This window comes from Scylla paramamosain, chromosome 1 (genome assembly GCF_035594125.1).
Source record: "Scylla paramamosain isolate STU-SP2022 chromosome 1, ASM3559412v1, whole genome shotgun sequence".
NCBI classification, from domain to species: Eukaryota; Metazoa; Arthropoda; class Malacostraca; order Decapoda; family Portunidae; genus Scylla; species Scylla paramamosain.
The window spans coordinates 41,751,531-41,768,721 of record NC_087151.1 but is presented as its reverse complement, the minus strand read 5'-3'; the positions used below and the strand labels follow the sequence as shown (position 1 = coordinate 41,768,721).

At 36.0% G+C, this 17,191-nt stretch overlaps 1 protein-coding gene across 13 annotated transcripts in view; it reads right to left on the bottom strand.

Annotated features, from left to right (window-relative positions):
* LOC135105760 (voltage-dependent T-type calcium channel subunit alpha-1I-like) overlaps positions 1 to 17,191 on the bottom strand; it is a 150,682-nt gene that overhangs the window by 53,244 nt on the left and 80,247 nt on the right. For 10 of the 13 annotated variants that reach the window (XM_064014329.1, XM_064014233.1, XM_064014224.1 and 7 more), the window contains 6 exons: positions 15,424 to 15,584; positions 14,883 to 15,014; positions 12,725 to 12,961; positions 5,704 to 5,887; positions 1,258 to 1,472; positions 702 to 894 (listed from right to left, as the gene is read on the bottom strand). In XM_064014329.1, the coding sequence (XP_063870399.1) occupies positions 702 to 894; positions 1,258 to 1,472; positions 5,704 to 5,887; positions 12,725 to 12,961; positions 14,883 to 15,014; positions 15,424 to 15,584 (1,122 nt within the window). The remainder of the gene's footprint in view (positions 1 to 701; positions 895 to 1,257; positions 1,473 to 5,703; positions 5,888 to 12,724; positions 12,962 to 14,882; positions 15,015 to 15,423; positions 15,585 to 17,191) is intronic. The other 3 variants (XM_064014260.1, XM_064014270.1, XM_064014290.1) reach the window with 3 other exon arrangements.

Below are 17,191 nucleotides of genomic sequence, written 5' to 3'. Positions count from 1 at the left end.
TGACTAAAGTTTTGGCAAACAAATTGTTTATCTATATAAATAATATGTAAGTTTAGGTATGTGAGTTGTACACTGAAATATATAAACAATACATACTACCTAATTTTCCTCTTGTCTGGGCTACCACTCTCTACTAAAAATGCTGGTTTGTTATATAAGTAAATAGTTAGTAAACTGACTCAGCAATGACTGATTGGTGTTAAGTGCATACTGCCATTTCTTCATGATAATTTAAAAGAGGAGTAGGGAAAGATGTATTATCAATCAGTGACTTCTTTGCTTGCTTCCCTCTCTAAATATAAAATTCAATAAAACTGAGATCTTTAGGAGAAAAGACAATAATAATGAATCCTAACTGTCATTAAACAGCAGAGGAGTCTGGGGAAATCAGAAACAAATGAAAGAAACAAAAAGTTAATCAGAATTAGGATTTAAGAGCAATGGATGTAGTTGGATAAGATATGGTACAGTATCATGACATTTAAAGTGCAGATACATATGCAGTGGGCAACACTGATATTGATACTGATATTGATAATCTACATTTGATTTCTTGCCACTGCTAAGAGTGAACAACCAACTCAGATTTTCCTGCTTCCTCATGAGGTGGTTGATGGATAGATATTTGATAAAACTGTTAAAAGTTAACTGTGATAAATTAGACTACTTATAATTGTAAAAAAAACATTCATACTACTTACTTTCACAACCATCTCAACACCAAAAACTACAGTGAATATGTAGTTAAAGATCTTTAGCACTTGTCGTTCAACAGAATCTGGAGGAATGTTGGGCCGTTCCATGGCTAATGTAATGCAGTTGAGGCCAATGAAAAAGAGCACAGTGGAATCAAACCACTGTCTTGACACCATAAAAAGACAAGCTCGCCGGATTCTGGAAAAGATAAATATTAGAGAAGATCCAGTCAGTATTCTCTAGTAAAGTAAATAATATGTGCAATGGAATCAATAATGCTTAAATAAGAACTGAGTATAATGAGGAGTTTGGCAAAGAAAACATACATTATCTGTAGATTAAAATTTTTAACATTTTATATAAAAATCTGTTCCCATTTCATAATTACTTGGGTCATACAGAAACAAAATGCAATACCTTAGAAAACTAGGTACAACTTCATTTCAAGATGTCTATAAGAATCCTGATCTATTTTTAATCACCCATACAGTTTAGACAAATGGAAACTGAACTATATTCTGCCCAATAACAATAAGAGTTTTCTGATGACAAAACACATACGGATTCTCAGGTGAGAAGACATAGAGAGCAAAATCTTGTCTCTCCTTGAAGCATCCCTTGGGCTCAAACACAAAGCAAATCTTTCTAACTACTTCTGTTTCTTTTTCAGAAGTTTCCTCAGCTTCCTCCTGTTCAGCTACTGCAGCTTGTTCCTTTGCTCGACTTAGGTTGTTCTGCTTGTACTCCACTTCCTTGATGGATCCACATACTGAAGTCTGCATGGCACATGAGATTATAAAACATTTATCATTAAACTCACATTTACTAAAAACTTACTTATGGTAAGGCAGCATCACACAAACCTAAATTCACACAGTATGTTGAGTTTTGGTTGAGAATTTTATCAACAAAGAAAAATAGCTTTCATATAAGCCTGCTGGAGTTTTGCAATAAAAATAACACACTACATATATACATCAAAACTTCAGTTCTTTCTCACTGTGGCACCCTCCAAATCTATTTACAAATTTAAGTTTGGAATTTGAAAATAAACTTCTTAACATAATTTCATATAAAAGAAAATTTAGTATCTTGTATGAATTAAGATATTTCATATTCTTTTTAATATCTTATAAGTTTTACTATCTCAAGCTTTCTTTTCTCTGTATGTAGTTACCACAAGAATAATGTTAAACTGATCTTTGGGGACTAATCAAACATGTAAACTTGACTCCTATGGACTTTTACTGGAACTATTTCTTTACATCCTTACATTTAATATTTTAGTCATGTTGCCTTACCATCTCAATAGCACTTTCAGTTACTATGGTACTGATTCAATAAGCTTGACAAATTAGGAGATAATTAAGTTGACCTATAACTTGAGATAACCTCTGATTTTATAAGTTGCAATGTGTTGTTGTTTCTTTTGGCTAGGTTGTATTCTTTAACAGAAACAATTTATCCATCTGTCCATCTATCTGTCTCTGACATCTCACTCTCTTAGACAGCATCTCCCATGCAGGTGATCATGGCAGAGGAGCCTCCACCTTTCCCTACACAAACACTTTCCTTGCCTGTTTTAACCTCTCTTTCTACTAGCTTCTCTTTTACACATGTACTCCTTTATCATATCCTTTCACTGTTCAAGTGGCTTTCATCTTCTCCTAGAGCCTTTACTTCCACTCATGAAGATTTTCTTTGCACATTCCTTACTATTTATCCTACTCAATGTGATCATAACATCTCAATGTATTTTCATCCATTTCACCATTCCATACTTCAGTCCATTTGCACACATTACTACAGTTCTCTCAAAGAAGTCACTTTTGTAGGATGCACTCTTGAATGCTGGTTCTTATTCCACACCCAAATCTTTGATATGGTATGTCAATACTGATAAGAGAATTGTTTAAATAACATTGTCCTCAAATGCTAAAGTTCTTTCAAATCCTTTATTTTCTCTCCTCTTGGAACTACTTCATATCATACTACAGCTGGCACACTTACCCAATATATATATATATATATATATATATATATATATATATATATATATATATATATATATATATATATATATATATATATATATATATATACATATAAAATTTGTAAACACTAGACCCCTCCAGACTGTTCATAATTGGAATCATCCATAGTGTGAGACGTGTAAAAAAATGTGATGTGGAAAATAATTTACATTATAGAATTAAGTCTAAATGGTGTGCTCTCTCTCTCTCTCTCTCTCTCTCTCTCTCTCTCTCTCTCTCTCTCTCTCTCTCTCTCTCTCTCTCTCTCTCTCTTTCAAGAGAGAGAGAGAGAGAGAGAGAGAGAGAGAGAGAGAGAGAGAGAGAGAGAGAGAGAGAGAGAGAGAGAGAGAGATAAAACTGGTGATCACAAAAAACAAACCCTCAATACTGAGAGAGAAAAAGAGAGAAAACATCTCTCTCTCTCTCTCTCTCTCTCTCTCTCTCTCTCTCCCTCTCTCTCTCTCTCTCTCTCTCTCTCTCTCTCTCTCTCTCTCTCTCTCTCTCTCTCTTTCTCTCTCAGATGGGGGAAGTTCTTTTTGGAAAGAAACTGAGAGAGAGAGAGAGAGAGAGAGAGAGAGAGAGAGAGAGAGAGAGAGAGAGAGAGAGAGAGAGAGAGAGAGAGAGAGAGAGAGAGAGATGAGTTGAGTTGAGTTGAGTTGACTTGAGTTGTGGTAGTATGTGACAGCCAGTGACCTTCACAATGGCCAGTGACACTCTCTCTCTCTCTTTCTCTCTCTCTCTCTCTCACAGCTTCTTTCCAAAAGAACTTCCCCCATCTGAACTTTTATACTCAGCATCCTATTAATGTCATCATCTACCCTTAAATACTTTCTTTTATTCTAAATTCTATCATCTTTTTGTTCCAAGATTTGTTTTCAGTCCTCTCCCTGACTCTTATTTTCTCAAACACATTCCTTTTTAGCATTTTCTCATATACTCTTCGCTTTTCATATCCTCCTTTATCTTGCCTGTCCATCCTCTTGCCCCCAAAAATCATTACTTAACCATTTGTGCTGCCACTGCAGACACTATACCTTTAAACACCAATATGAATAAAAACATTCAGGCAAAGATTAAAGAATGATAACTAAATATATGTTAACAGTGACATGCAGTCATGTTCTTTGTCCTATGCAATGGCAATAACCAAGATATAAATACTACCATTCAAGTTGCAACTGCAAACAGCATGCTCATATCACAGATGAAAAAGAGGTAAAGCTTATGGGAGGTAGTACCTTTATGGGCTGGAATACCAGTGATTACTGAGCCCATTGGTATTAGAAAAAAATATACTAAGTTAAAAATGTTTTACACAAATTACTCAATAAACTTTAATGTACATTGAACTGAATTGATAGATATGAAATTTGATAAAATATAAGATAAAGTATCACAAATAATTAATAGTTCTAGCATCTCAGAAACAAATAAGGAGACATGTCTTGAAGAGGCTGGAGATGTCTTACCTCATTCTGGTCAAGCATCACAGTGTCTTTCAACATTTCAATTTTGGTATATTAAAGGGTCCAATACATATTTGTGAAGGCAATTTTATCTTTAAAGCTTCTAAATAAAAAAAAAAAAAGGCACATATAAATAGCATGGAGAGCAGCATACAATTTTACTTCAGCAAATCACTCTTCTGCTGAAGTACGCTTTCCCATGAGATACGCTACGTCACCCCATGCCGGCAGTTGCTGCAGTGATCCCAAGCCGTTCAGATGATTGTCCTGGCTCTCTTGTTTGGGGTGAACTTTTTTTGTTTCCTGTTTCCTGGGACAAGTTTCTGGTCACATGGGTTCCAGTGGCCGTCTCTACCCGTTATCCATCTGTGGAGCAGGTTGGTGCCTTTATTTCGCCCAGTTAAGTGTTATTCTGCTGGGTTGCAGGGGGCAGGTAGCAGGTCTGCCAACGTGGAGGAGACTGTGGATGAAGCCTCCCCGAGGGTATTCAAGGCTTCTGGCACCGAGGATCGTTCCTCTTACGGAGGAAGCTCAAGTAGTTCTGCAAGAACTACGCACAGGAGCTCTTCTTCACGCCGAGAGAGCTCTAACGGAAAGTGTTATTCTTCTGGGAGGGGTGATCATGGGCAGGAATGCCCACCCTCAGGGGAACAAAGGCATGAGCTGTTGTCACCTCCTCATGCTCCCTGTACTTCAAGGGACGATGCTAACGCCCCTCCATGGGCAGTGATGCTTGAGGCTATTACTGAGCTACGTGGAGAAATCCAAAAATTGAAGAGGGATAAGGTTAAGTCTGCCTATGATAGGCAGCAAGGGGATGCTGGGAACTACCCAGGAGGGGGGGAGGGGCGGCAGGGTGGCTCTCCTAAGGTTTTGCCCAAAACACTGCTCAATGCATGATGGAAACATGTCACAAGCATGCTGGTAATATGTTGTTTCACATAGTATTTCATGCAAAGTCATGGATATGTTGGAAACAAAGAGTGGTGGCAGTTCATAGCCTTATCCACACTAGTGTTACTATCATGATTCCAGTAGACTCTCAACCATAATCCGGACACTGGTACTCAGAAATTTTTATTTTTTTTTTTTACTTCCCATGTAAGAAGACTGCTGACTAAGGACAACAAAAATTGAGTGCCAGTTCCCAAAGAGAATCCAAACATAAAATCAAATAATGGAGGATAAGTGTCATGAAACCTCCCTCTTGAAAGAATTCAAATCATAGGAAGGTCAAAATACAGAAGCAGGTAAAGAGTTCCAGAGTTTACTAAAGAAAGAGATGAATGATTGTGAATACTAGTTAACTGTTGCATTAGAGAGGTGGACAGAATAGGGGTGAAAGAACGTAAAAAGTCTTGTGCAGCAACCAGGAAAAGCTTCAGGTCCATGGAAAAATCAGAAACATGTTACGAACACATGTTTTGGGCAAGCACCTAAGACAATAACTTTTTCCATCATAAGTGTGTGCCAATAAACAGATATAAAAATAAGATGATGACACTCACCTGTCCTTGTATGGAGGGCTGGCGTGACCTTGGTGATGAGCCTCTCGACCGGATGGAGTTCTGGGGGCTGAGCGTTCTCGGAGACCCAATGGAGTTCTGTTGGGTGAGGATGGACCTGCGTGGGGCCAGCTGCGCATGGCTGCTGGTGGACCCATTACAGTGGCTGTGGTCAGTCCCTAACAACCTGGAGAGGGGAGTGGCAGTTACTCTTGTCTTCATTCTAACTGACTAAAGGCTAACTATTTTTGTGCTAACATTTTTGCCATCTCCCACATTTTTACTTCTGCGACAATTACTCACATTATTGAATCTATTTTCATTTTATGCAAACTATTTGAGTCTGGCTATCCTAGGTTCTATTGACAAGCATGGACAGTTCAGATAAGGGATAAAATCAAGAACAGATACAGAAATACATGTACTCTGATTCTATGGAAAATTTGTTTTATGACAAAATGAATAAAGCATTGGATACTTTAAACCATAACAAAAAATCCTTGACATAGACTAATGGGATGAAAGGTGAGGTTGTTACAAATGAAAGTTTGCAATATCCAACAATCATTACATTGAGGTCTTTTAGCAAACTAGGATATTTTTACAGGTAAGTCATCCAGTAGTATAGGTTATGTGTCATGCAGACATTACTGAATACCAAAGGATAGAACAAGATCTGATGGGTAATTTTTTTTTTTTCATCCTTTATTTTGTGGAATATATGTGGATGAAATTAACATTGATTTTGAAACACTGCTTCTCCTGCCCCACCCAATTCTGTCCTGTCTCACTCTGCAGTGATCCATCTGCCCTAACCACCCTCACTCCCTTTCTACAAATGACAGAGCAAAACTCATATGTTGAGATGGCCAAGTTGTCAGCTTCCTCCATCACTTCATTATCACCAGCAATCTTTATCACTGGAGACATGAGAGATATTGCATTGCGCCAGCCTGTGCATATGTGTGGGTAAGTGTTGATATAAGGCTGTGAGTGGTTATTATGCAGTGCTGCCCCACTTGTTGCTGCCCTGCCTATCTTGAATTTTGCTTCTTTTTCCTTTCATTCTGCAGTGCATCATCATCCCCTCATTTCTCCACCCTAGCATTCATAGATGCCTCTAATGCTACATCACACAGAAAACAGTAGTGAGGTAGACTGACGCAAACAAAAGCTGAAGGGAACTCACTGTGGACTGGGAAATACTAAACACATCCACTGCATACTCTCTCTTTTCAATTTCCTCTTCTAGCTTCAGTGATATTCTATTTCACTCATTTGGATGGGGTATCCTAGTCTCCTTGTGGCACCCATTAAATGCCCTGAACTTATTTAACTGAATAAAGAAGTGAGCATGAATGCATGTTCATCATTACCAACACCACTCATGCTCCCTACAGCCAAAATTGCTTGCTTCATGCAACTTGCACATTCTGTACATATTGTAGTGATTCATATTCATCAAACTTAAGCAGTTCAGTAGTAGGACTGTCTTGTAGTGCTCCTGCAACAACCATGAAATACTTTTCATAAAGTTAAAAAAATTACAGCAATTTTTTGTTACATTTAGTGAACTTTGCCTTGTTATAATGATCTAAAGTTTGCTAAAATGAAAATTTGTTGATTAGACTATCTGATATTCAGTATATGTAGGTTAGTTATACTGAGCTTTAACAAAGTAAAAATTACAATTACATAAATCACCATAAGGGCATTTCAAACAAAATAGCCTACTTCATCTTTAAACATCCAAAGCACATGTGAAGGCTTTAAAGATTTGTTTGTAAAAAAAAAAAAAAAAAAAAAACTATCAAAGTAGATTGATACTATTCATTGCTTTCATACTGAAGACTTTATTTAATTATTGTGGCTACCCTATGGCACAATGTTGGTGATTCCACAGCTAGTTGCAGAAATCTAAGATGGTACTTTACTTTTTATGCCCATATATTTAAGGACTTAGGCACTTATTTTATATTAATGAAGGCAAAATAGTTGTCATAAGTTGAAGTTAAGAAAATAGTTTTGATTACACATTTCTTTAAAACTGATTTGCCTAGAGGCCAACAAATGTATGTTATAAACCAAAAGTATAGTAAATACTACTTTGCAAAACTCATTAATAGATTTGTAACTGTGAAATTTCTATTACAAGCACTGAGCAAAAATTAACAACTGCAGTGCACAATAAAGGTATTAACTGTGATATGATTGAGTATGTAGTAACTTTTTCTTCATTCACAGATGATTTCACTATTTGATCATATCAATGTGTGATTACATCAATGTGTGGGGATGTGGTGATCCTACTGTCCACTATGAAATGCATCCATAAAGTGGAATTGCATTACATAGTACAATCAGCCTTGAGGAGGGGAACCCCAATAGCTCAGGTATACAGCTCTAATTAAAAGAAAGTCACATTGAAATCAAACCTACTCCATATCAGAAAAGGGCATCCAGGAGAAGAAACCTTTTGATCTAAACACATGAACTGTTCACTCTTGAACACAAAAATTAAAATGCTAAACAAAATGTCAATAAGTGTGATGGGCCTGCTACATTATTTCAAGTGTCTGCCAGTTTCCTGGATTAACACAGAATTGGATCTTTGCTTTATGCCTATTTCTGTGGTTCACAATGAAATTATAAGTGAGAAAGTGACTGTAGTTACAAAAATTAGTGTACCTCAGTCCTTAATGATGATTGCAGGATACTGTGTGGCATACTTGATTAAGAAAGTAACTGTTTGCTCTTGCTGTTTGTGCATGATCATGACTCGTTTTGTTAATTCGCAATTGAAATGTGCTTAGAACCTTTAGATAGGATGTATTTACCTATTTGTGTTTCAAAGAATTGAGTAAAGTTCGTTATATTATCCTATAATGTGTGTGGAAAGTTTCCTTTGTGATAGATTCGGAATACAGTATGACTTCACATCTAATGAGAAACAGGTACTAAAAAAATTTATTGGATGTGAATCTGTTAGATGCAAATACATAAACCAGTAAGAAAATTACAATAGTAAAAGTTTAGACTGAAGCTCTATTTTCACTTAAGATGTACAGCACTGGTGTTAAATTAATTTAAGTCTTTAATCATACATACTGATATAAAATATAAAATAAATACTGAAGGCATAGTGTGGATAACTTGCATGTGAATGATGAAATTTGGTGCATGGGTATGATGAATAATATCCAAGGCAGAAGGGAGACTACAGTCAGTCTGCTCCCTCAGGTCCACTGCCCCACCACCAACCCCACTGTCCTTTCTTTCAGCTTCCTCTTGTGAAAACTTGTGAGTTTTTTTTTTTTTATCCTTTCATCTACATTAGTATTTTCCATAGCTGGGCACAATTATGAAAAAACATCATGATAGCCAATAAATTGATAACGATAAACTTATCAGTGATAACTGATAATCGATAACTAGTGATAAATTTATCCATCTATAATTGATAACTGATAAATCCATAAATCCAAAATTTCCATACTATTGATAATTATACTGATATTTAAAAAAATACTGATACATCTAAATCTTTATTTTCATCTTTATCTTAGAAAACTTTAAAAAATCTTAGAAAAAATCAAATTCAATGTTTATCCTGTTTCTCCACTAATGAAAAGTACTGTTTTAAGTAAAATAATTACATTTGATTTTGAGAGTTTAAAACTTCAACATGCTCATGTTCCAAAAAATAGAATTATCAATTATTGCTAGTTTGGAACCAAAGTATCAGTGATACTGATGAATCAGTATCATGGGAAAAATAGTTATCAGATAACTGTTAATCCAGTATTGTTATCACGATAAATTATTGCGATAATGCTCAATTATGATACTTTCCTTCCAAGTAAATCCAGAAAAATCACCCTAAATATCATCAATTAGATTATTTATGTTCTCATCATCACTCACAGTTTTTTTCTTCATTTTCATCAAGATTTGCCATAACCTTCCCACAGTTCATGGGGTCCTTATTCTTCACCTCAACACTTCCCAAGAGTTGAGGTAACAAGATGGAAATTTAGGTGACAGTGGTGTGGGCAAGAATCAATTATACAACAAAGACAGAGAAAGGAGACTGACACTAGGGTCAGTGGCCCAGTAGTAGAGATGGTATGTGTAGAGGGAGTAAAATCATTTTGTAGTGAGCATTTAGGTGTGTCCCCCATGTGAATTCTTCAGCTCATCACCCTGCCATGTCAGTCACAATGCTCATGTGTCTGTCTGACACATTAAGTATTTCTTGTTTCAACATGAATAAGAGTACATCAATTTCTTTAATAAAGTCGGAAAGTATTATGGATATATAATGTCTTTGAGGATAATGGCAATCATTTTGGTGTATATACTATAATACTTGACAAAGCTGGGCTCCAAGCTTACCAAGGTCACACAGTGAGCAGTCATGGCCATACACCACAGGTCAGGTGGAGGCAAATGACCACAGTCACCTCCTCACCATTAACATTGGAAACAGCCTTCAACACCTGCTATGTGCCCTTGTGTGCTTCACAGTAGTGAGAAAAAACTTGTTTATGGGAAAAAAAAAAAAAAAAAATAAATAAATAAAAAAATAATCTTAGAAGAAAAGATCAATAGAGGACCTTTAGTTGAAAGCGAAGATATTCTTAAATCATCCTAGGTACAGTGCAGGTAGATTCAGCAGGGCAGAGGAAAGCTGAATCCTCAAGGGGCTACATCTGAATGCTCAGTACAAAATAACTTCACTATAATGAGGTCACGCACTTGCCTAAGGGGCAGCCGGTTTGAACCATGTACCTGGAATTATTTTGTTGGATTTGAAACTCACGCATTAGATATGAACATGGGCAGAGGTCCAATAATGTTGCTACATGCGAATTCATTAGATGTAAACTCATTAGATGTGAGATCCCTCTGTATGTCTATAGTGCAAAGGAATAATAAGTCAGATCAGTCACTGAAACCTGATTCAACTCAAATATCCATCTAAACAATCCATATAGAATATTTATTATGCTACAAAATTCTTGGACAGATATTCAATCCATAACTGTATTTTAGTAATATCATACCTATCTATATACCAGGCTGGTAATCCTACACATGTTGCCCAATAAGGCACCACACACTTGCACACATCGTTCACACTCTTAGTCCTGTCAGCCCACGGTGGAAAGGGATAGTCTCGTGGCTCACCATACTACACCCCAGGAGGCCAGGCACAGCACAGCTGGCCACACCAGAAAAATAATCCATCATCAAATGTAATCTGGGACAATGTTATAGGATAAATCTGCTTGACTTCAACACTAGTTAAGGTGTCAGTCATCAAGTTGAGATTAAATCTACACCATGTATACATAGTCTAAGATAAGCTGGGGTGAGTTACTGGTGCAGAAGAATCCTGGAGGGTTTAGCAGGGGACTGTTGAGTGAAGAAGAATGGGTAGAGGCCACTCTTCTGTATACTGGGGGAGCAGGAAGGGAGCTTGAGTGGAATATATAGAAAAAATATACTGGGCAGATCTTCTGAAGAGAGGGTAATAGATTTAAGTGACTATCAACAATTCAGCGTTCAAATAGGATTTTATGTATCACAGACATAATAAATAATAGTGTTTAAAGTGTTTTAAAGTGACATGCAGGATTGATTATAAACTGTTTCTTTTCATTATGGCATCTAATGTTTGATCCTTAAAAACTTATGATTTTCCTTCAAAGTTTGTACAAATTCATATTTCTTGGCCACCATCTATATTTTACAGGGTAAAAGTTCTTTTATTTTACCAGTGTCACCAGTAAATAAAATTCTCTAAGTGATATTTCTGAAAATCCTGCAAAAGGAAAGTGTAGTGGTCTGTAGTTTCATAAGAGATAAGATGTCAGATCTAGCTCAGTTATGCATCCAATAACTTCGCTTCAAGAACGCTAAAATGTTAATAGAGGGTGGGATAACCTACAGAAGGAGAGAAAACAATGGAAGGAGCAAACAGGTAGTTATAGCATTATTTTTAAGTGGATATTCTTTACCACAGTTAAAATTGGATCTTTAGGGAAATATACTCATTTTACATAAAATAATAAATAAAAATAGCAGTTTCAATGAAACTAGGAATAAAGTTGCACTGTTTTAACCTAAAATGCATTTTACATGAAGCTTGAAGTGTAGCATATATATATATATATATATATATATATATATATATATATATATATATATATATATATATATATATATATATATATATATATATATATACACAGTAAAATCCCTCTTATCCGGCATCAACGGGACCGCCGACATGCCGGATACTTGAATAGAAGTGAAATTATGTCCACAATCACCACCCTACACTCACGCATCTTACCATAACAAAGATCAGCTGATCTTAATCAGCAGCTGATCTGATCAGCTGCTTAAGTGTAAGCACAACACGCTTCCTCTTTTCTACAACTTTAGGCATGATGAAGGCGTCAGGCGATAAACAGTGCATATGCGGGACTGAGTCACTGAGTAAACACAGTGCAGTGGGCTGCGGGTGGCGCGAAGCAGTGCGCTCTGGTGGCGAGGGGACAAAATATGCCTCGCGCAGGAATTTTAATCGATTTTATGAGTACACATTGATTTTTTATTGATTTTAAGGCTCGAGGAAAAATGTGCTGGATACTTGAAGCTGCTGGATACTCGAATGCCGGATGAGAGGGATTTTACTGTCTATATATATATATATATATATATATATATATATATATATATATATATATATATATATATATATATATATATATATATATATATATATATATATATATATATATATATATATATATATCATTGTCCCAGCAAGTAAAGATATTAGTAATTCAAAGTAATAAAAAAAATCATGTGATGTGGTGAGTTTAAGTAAATGAATAAAATGCAAATAGTTCCCTAAAGATATCAACAAGATACTCAATGAAGTAACAACAGGAAGGTCGCAATACAGCTAATATTCTTCAGACAAGCTATGCTGTCTTGGGAAAAAACTTACGAAGACTGGTGGTTATTAAGGTTGTTGTTGTTGTTGGTCAGGTTAATGTTATTGTTGAGGGCTGTTTCCTCCTCCCCATCAGCATCAGAGCCTGAGTCACGCCGTACCAGGCTTTCTCTGTCCAACTGAACTCGCCGAAATGATCCACCTGAGCTGTTTCCTCTCCTGCGCCGCTGAGAGCCAGAGTGTCTCCATGAGAGTGGGGATCCACATCCACTGCTACGCCGTTCCTGGACTCTGGAGGTATCAAAATTCCTTTAATGTACATCATGTAATGTCTACTAGATGCAACTTCTGTTTACTTGAAAATAAAAGAAATCTTGTATTAATCTATGAGTGGGCATATTAATACCATCTTTTATCCACTGACCTTCAGTGGATATATGAGTAATGGCCTTGTAAGTTGGGGAGAAACATTTTGTTATGAATTGAACATGGAAAAAAAAAAAATAATAAAAAAAAAAAAATAAAATAAATAAATAAAAATAAATAAATAGATAAAATAAAATAAATAAATAAATAAATAATTAAATACATAAATAAAAATAATAATAACAATAATGATGATAATAATAGCAATAATAATAATAATAATAATAATAATAATAATAATAATAATAATAATAATAATAATAATAATAATAACAACAATAATAATAATCATTATAATAATCATAATAATAATAATGATGCTCCACTCTACTGAAAAGTTAACATGCATAAATAAACACTTGTAACAAGAGCAGAAAGTGATGTAGCAAGTTGGTGCATTTAAGTACTCTTAATAATGACGTACTTAATCATCAGTCTCTCTCTCTCTCTCTCTCTCTCTCTCTCTCTCTCTCTCTCTCTCTCTCTCTCTTTCTTTGCTCTCAGGTCAATTTCTTGAGGATCTCCCTAGAAGTGAGCAAAACAGAAAAGTTCAATTGTTCTTGTCCATTAAATTCATCTCCTCATAGTTCAGTCATCAAACTTTTCCTCTCTTAAGAAAAAGTGCCCCTTAATTTTATTAAAGCCCTACTTATACATGCAGTATATACATATTAGACACACACACACACACACACACACACACACACACACACACACACACACACACATATATATATATATATATATATATATATATATATATATATATATATATATATATATATATATATATATATATATATATATATATATATATATATATATATATATATATATATACTGTAGGGTATGTGACAATGAACATGACTCATTCCAAAGTAGTGTTTGTTATGGCAAATGTGTGTTATGATGACTAAACAACCTATGGGAAAAAAAAAGATTCTAGGGAACCAGGGGAAAAAAAAATCCACAATTAAAAAAAATACAAAATGAGCACATTTGCACTAGCATATCTGAAATAACAATTATGTGCATTACCCTCTCGAGTTTCATGCCTAGACCTAAAACTTACCACCCAAGTTTTGTGCATTATCATCCCAATTTTCTCATTGCTTTGACAAGTATCAATAACATTTATCTAATGTCAATCTCTCTCTCTCTCTCTCTCTCTCTTTCTATCTGCAAGCAAGGACAATCCTAAGGGTTGCTAAATAGAATTCTCTCTCTTTGAAAATAAGAACAAACCTAAGGATTGTTAAATAGAATGGGACAGGTTGAGAATGAGAATCGAATTACATATACAAGAGTGAGAAGGGATGAAGCACAAATGACATAAAATGAATGAATGAGAGAGAGAGAGAGAGAGAGAGACAGAGAGAGAGAGAGAGAGAGAGAGAGAGAGAGAGAGAGAGAGAGAGAGAGAGAGAGAGAGAGAGAGAGAGAGAGAGAGAGAGAGAGAGAGAAATCAGTTTGTGTATCAAATATCTTTTTATATTTCCCTATCATAAATCTGCACAGCATCAAGGCACACTACAAGTAATATATTTAGTGCATGTGTTCACAGACAAAATGGAGTGGGAAATAAACAGGATTAATAAGCTTGGTGGTGGTGCACTTTACTGCTGCTGTGCACATGGCGGTACTGTAAATTACGTTGCAGATGTTCTACTTCCAGTGGTGCCAGTTATACGAGTATACTTGCATCAAAACACATTGAAGCCTGTTTGCAAAAAAATATATAGTGAGTAGTTTTTTTCTTTAGTGAGATACATGTTATTCAGCATACCCAAGGTGGTGACACAGCAGTGGGGTAATGCTGCGTCCACTGCTGCTACTGCTGTTGCTGCTGCTGCTGCTACTGCTGCTGCTGTTGATGCTGCTGCTACTGCTGCTGATATGCGAACTAATACTGAAACATCTGATAATATACAGCTAGTTAAGTCAAACCTCATGGTAATCAGCAACTAGTTAAATCAAACCTCACAGTACTCACACAGTACTCAGGTATAACAATGACCTCTTAAATCCCCTGTAGAAACCCTTAGAGGAATATCAAAAACTATGTTATGTATACTTAATGGTAAATTATGTCATAAGAAAAGTGGCATTACAATTCCAAAAATTTCTCAAACAAAAATATCCTGCATATGAAGGCCTCTTGGATCTTTGGTTAGATTTGAGAGGTCAGTTCTCTAATGGGTTCCTATCTGTATCAGAACTCAAGCCATGAATAAAATAGAGAGGGACCATCTATAAGGTTGATAGAAATAAATAGATAATTAGTTTGAGGAATGCTGCACAGCAAAAGCAACCCATACAGGACTAACCCTGGTGAAGGACTGAGTGAGTCTCTCCGCCTCTGCAAATCATGTGGGGATAAGGATTCTCTCCGATGAACACCATGGAAGCCTATACGGCTTGAGGCACGGGAGGATCTTGATGACAGAGATGTGTTGTTACTCTTGATGGATGCAGACCTCAGTACTCCCTGTTGTAAATAGAAATATATATATATATATATATATATATATATATATATATATATATATATATATATATATATATATATATATATATATATATATATATATATATATATATATATATATATAATATACAAGGGATGTTCATTAAGTTCTCAGCCTAGTATAGAAGGAAAGAGGGAGACAGGAAACTGCCACGGCTGGAACACGTTCATACATGTTCTAACAAGTAATGCATGGGCTGGCATCCTCCCGGTGTTTTTTATTCAGTTTAACAATGAGTTTTCATAAGTGAGAATGGAATTTTCAGCAAAATGAATGAAGTTGAACAATGGGCTGAGATAAAGTTTTTCATAATTCAAGGGAAAGCACTACAGTTGATTCATGAATTGATGACAGCACTAAAGGACAGTGCCCTATCCTATTCCACTGTCAAATGTTGGGCTGCTTTCTTCAAGCAGGGTCAAGACTCATGTGAGCATGACCCCAGAGTGGTGGTCCATCAATGTCAGTCACCAAGGAAACTGGCCATAGTGGAGAGCATGAACATGGATAATCGCCAATTCTCAGTGCGATGCATTGCTTCTGAACTGGGGATCAGTGATGGAGCTGCTGCTATCATCTGACAAGATCACCTCAACCTTTCCAAGGTGTCTGCCCGATGAATCCCAAGAATCCTGATGCCTGAACAGAAGAGGAACCAGATAATTACTTCAATGGAGATGTTGATCCTCATGAGAGTGGATCTGAAGGGATTCATGACCTGAATTATAACTCAAGATGAAATGTGGGTCCCTCACTTCCATCCAGAAACCAAAGCTGAATCTAAGCAATGGAAGCATCCCTCCTCTCCGGTACCACAAAAATTCAAGGTCACAGTCATCCCGGAAGGTCATGATGACAGTGTTCTGGGACTCAAGGGATCCCCATCATGGACTTCTTGAATCATGGTCACATCATTAATGGACCATACTTTGCTGATCTACTGGAGAAGCTTCAGGAGGCCCTGCCTGAGAAACACCACATGAAAGTGACCCAAGGTGCTCTTCTCTTGCAGGACAATGCTCCTGCACACGAGAGCATGGTGGCTATGAACAAAGTGGTGTCCTGCAGCCTTGAAATGTTGTCCCATTCCCCTAGTTCTCCTGATCTAGCATCCACTGACTTTCACCTTTTCCCACACATGAAAAAGCAGCTGCAGGGTTTCTCTTTTGTTGATGACAAGGAGACCAAGGAGCAGGTCATGGAAGTTTTCGAAGGATTCAACCCACCATTCTTTAGGAACGCATTTTTGCAGCTGAAGATGAGACTGGAGAAATGCATCACAGTCAGAGGTGATTTTGTTGAAAAAGAGAAAAAAAGGTAAGTTGAGTAAACTTTTGCTCTATTTCTGCTCCTTCTGGGTTAAGCTGAGAATTTACTGATCACTCCTTGTCTATATATATATATATATATATATATATATATATATATATATATATATATATATATATATATATATATATATATATATATATATATATATATATATATACAGTGTTTCCCTGCTATTTCCGGGGGTTACATTCCAAAGCCTCCTGCAAATAGTGAAAATCTGCAAATATAAGAAACC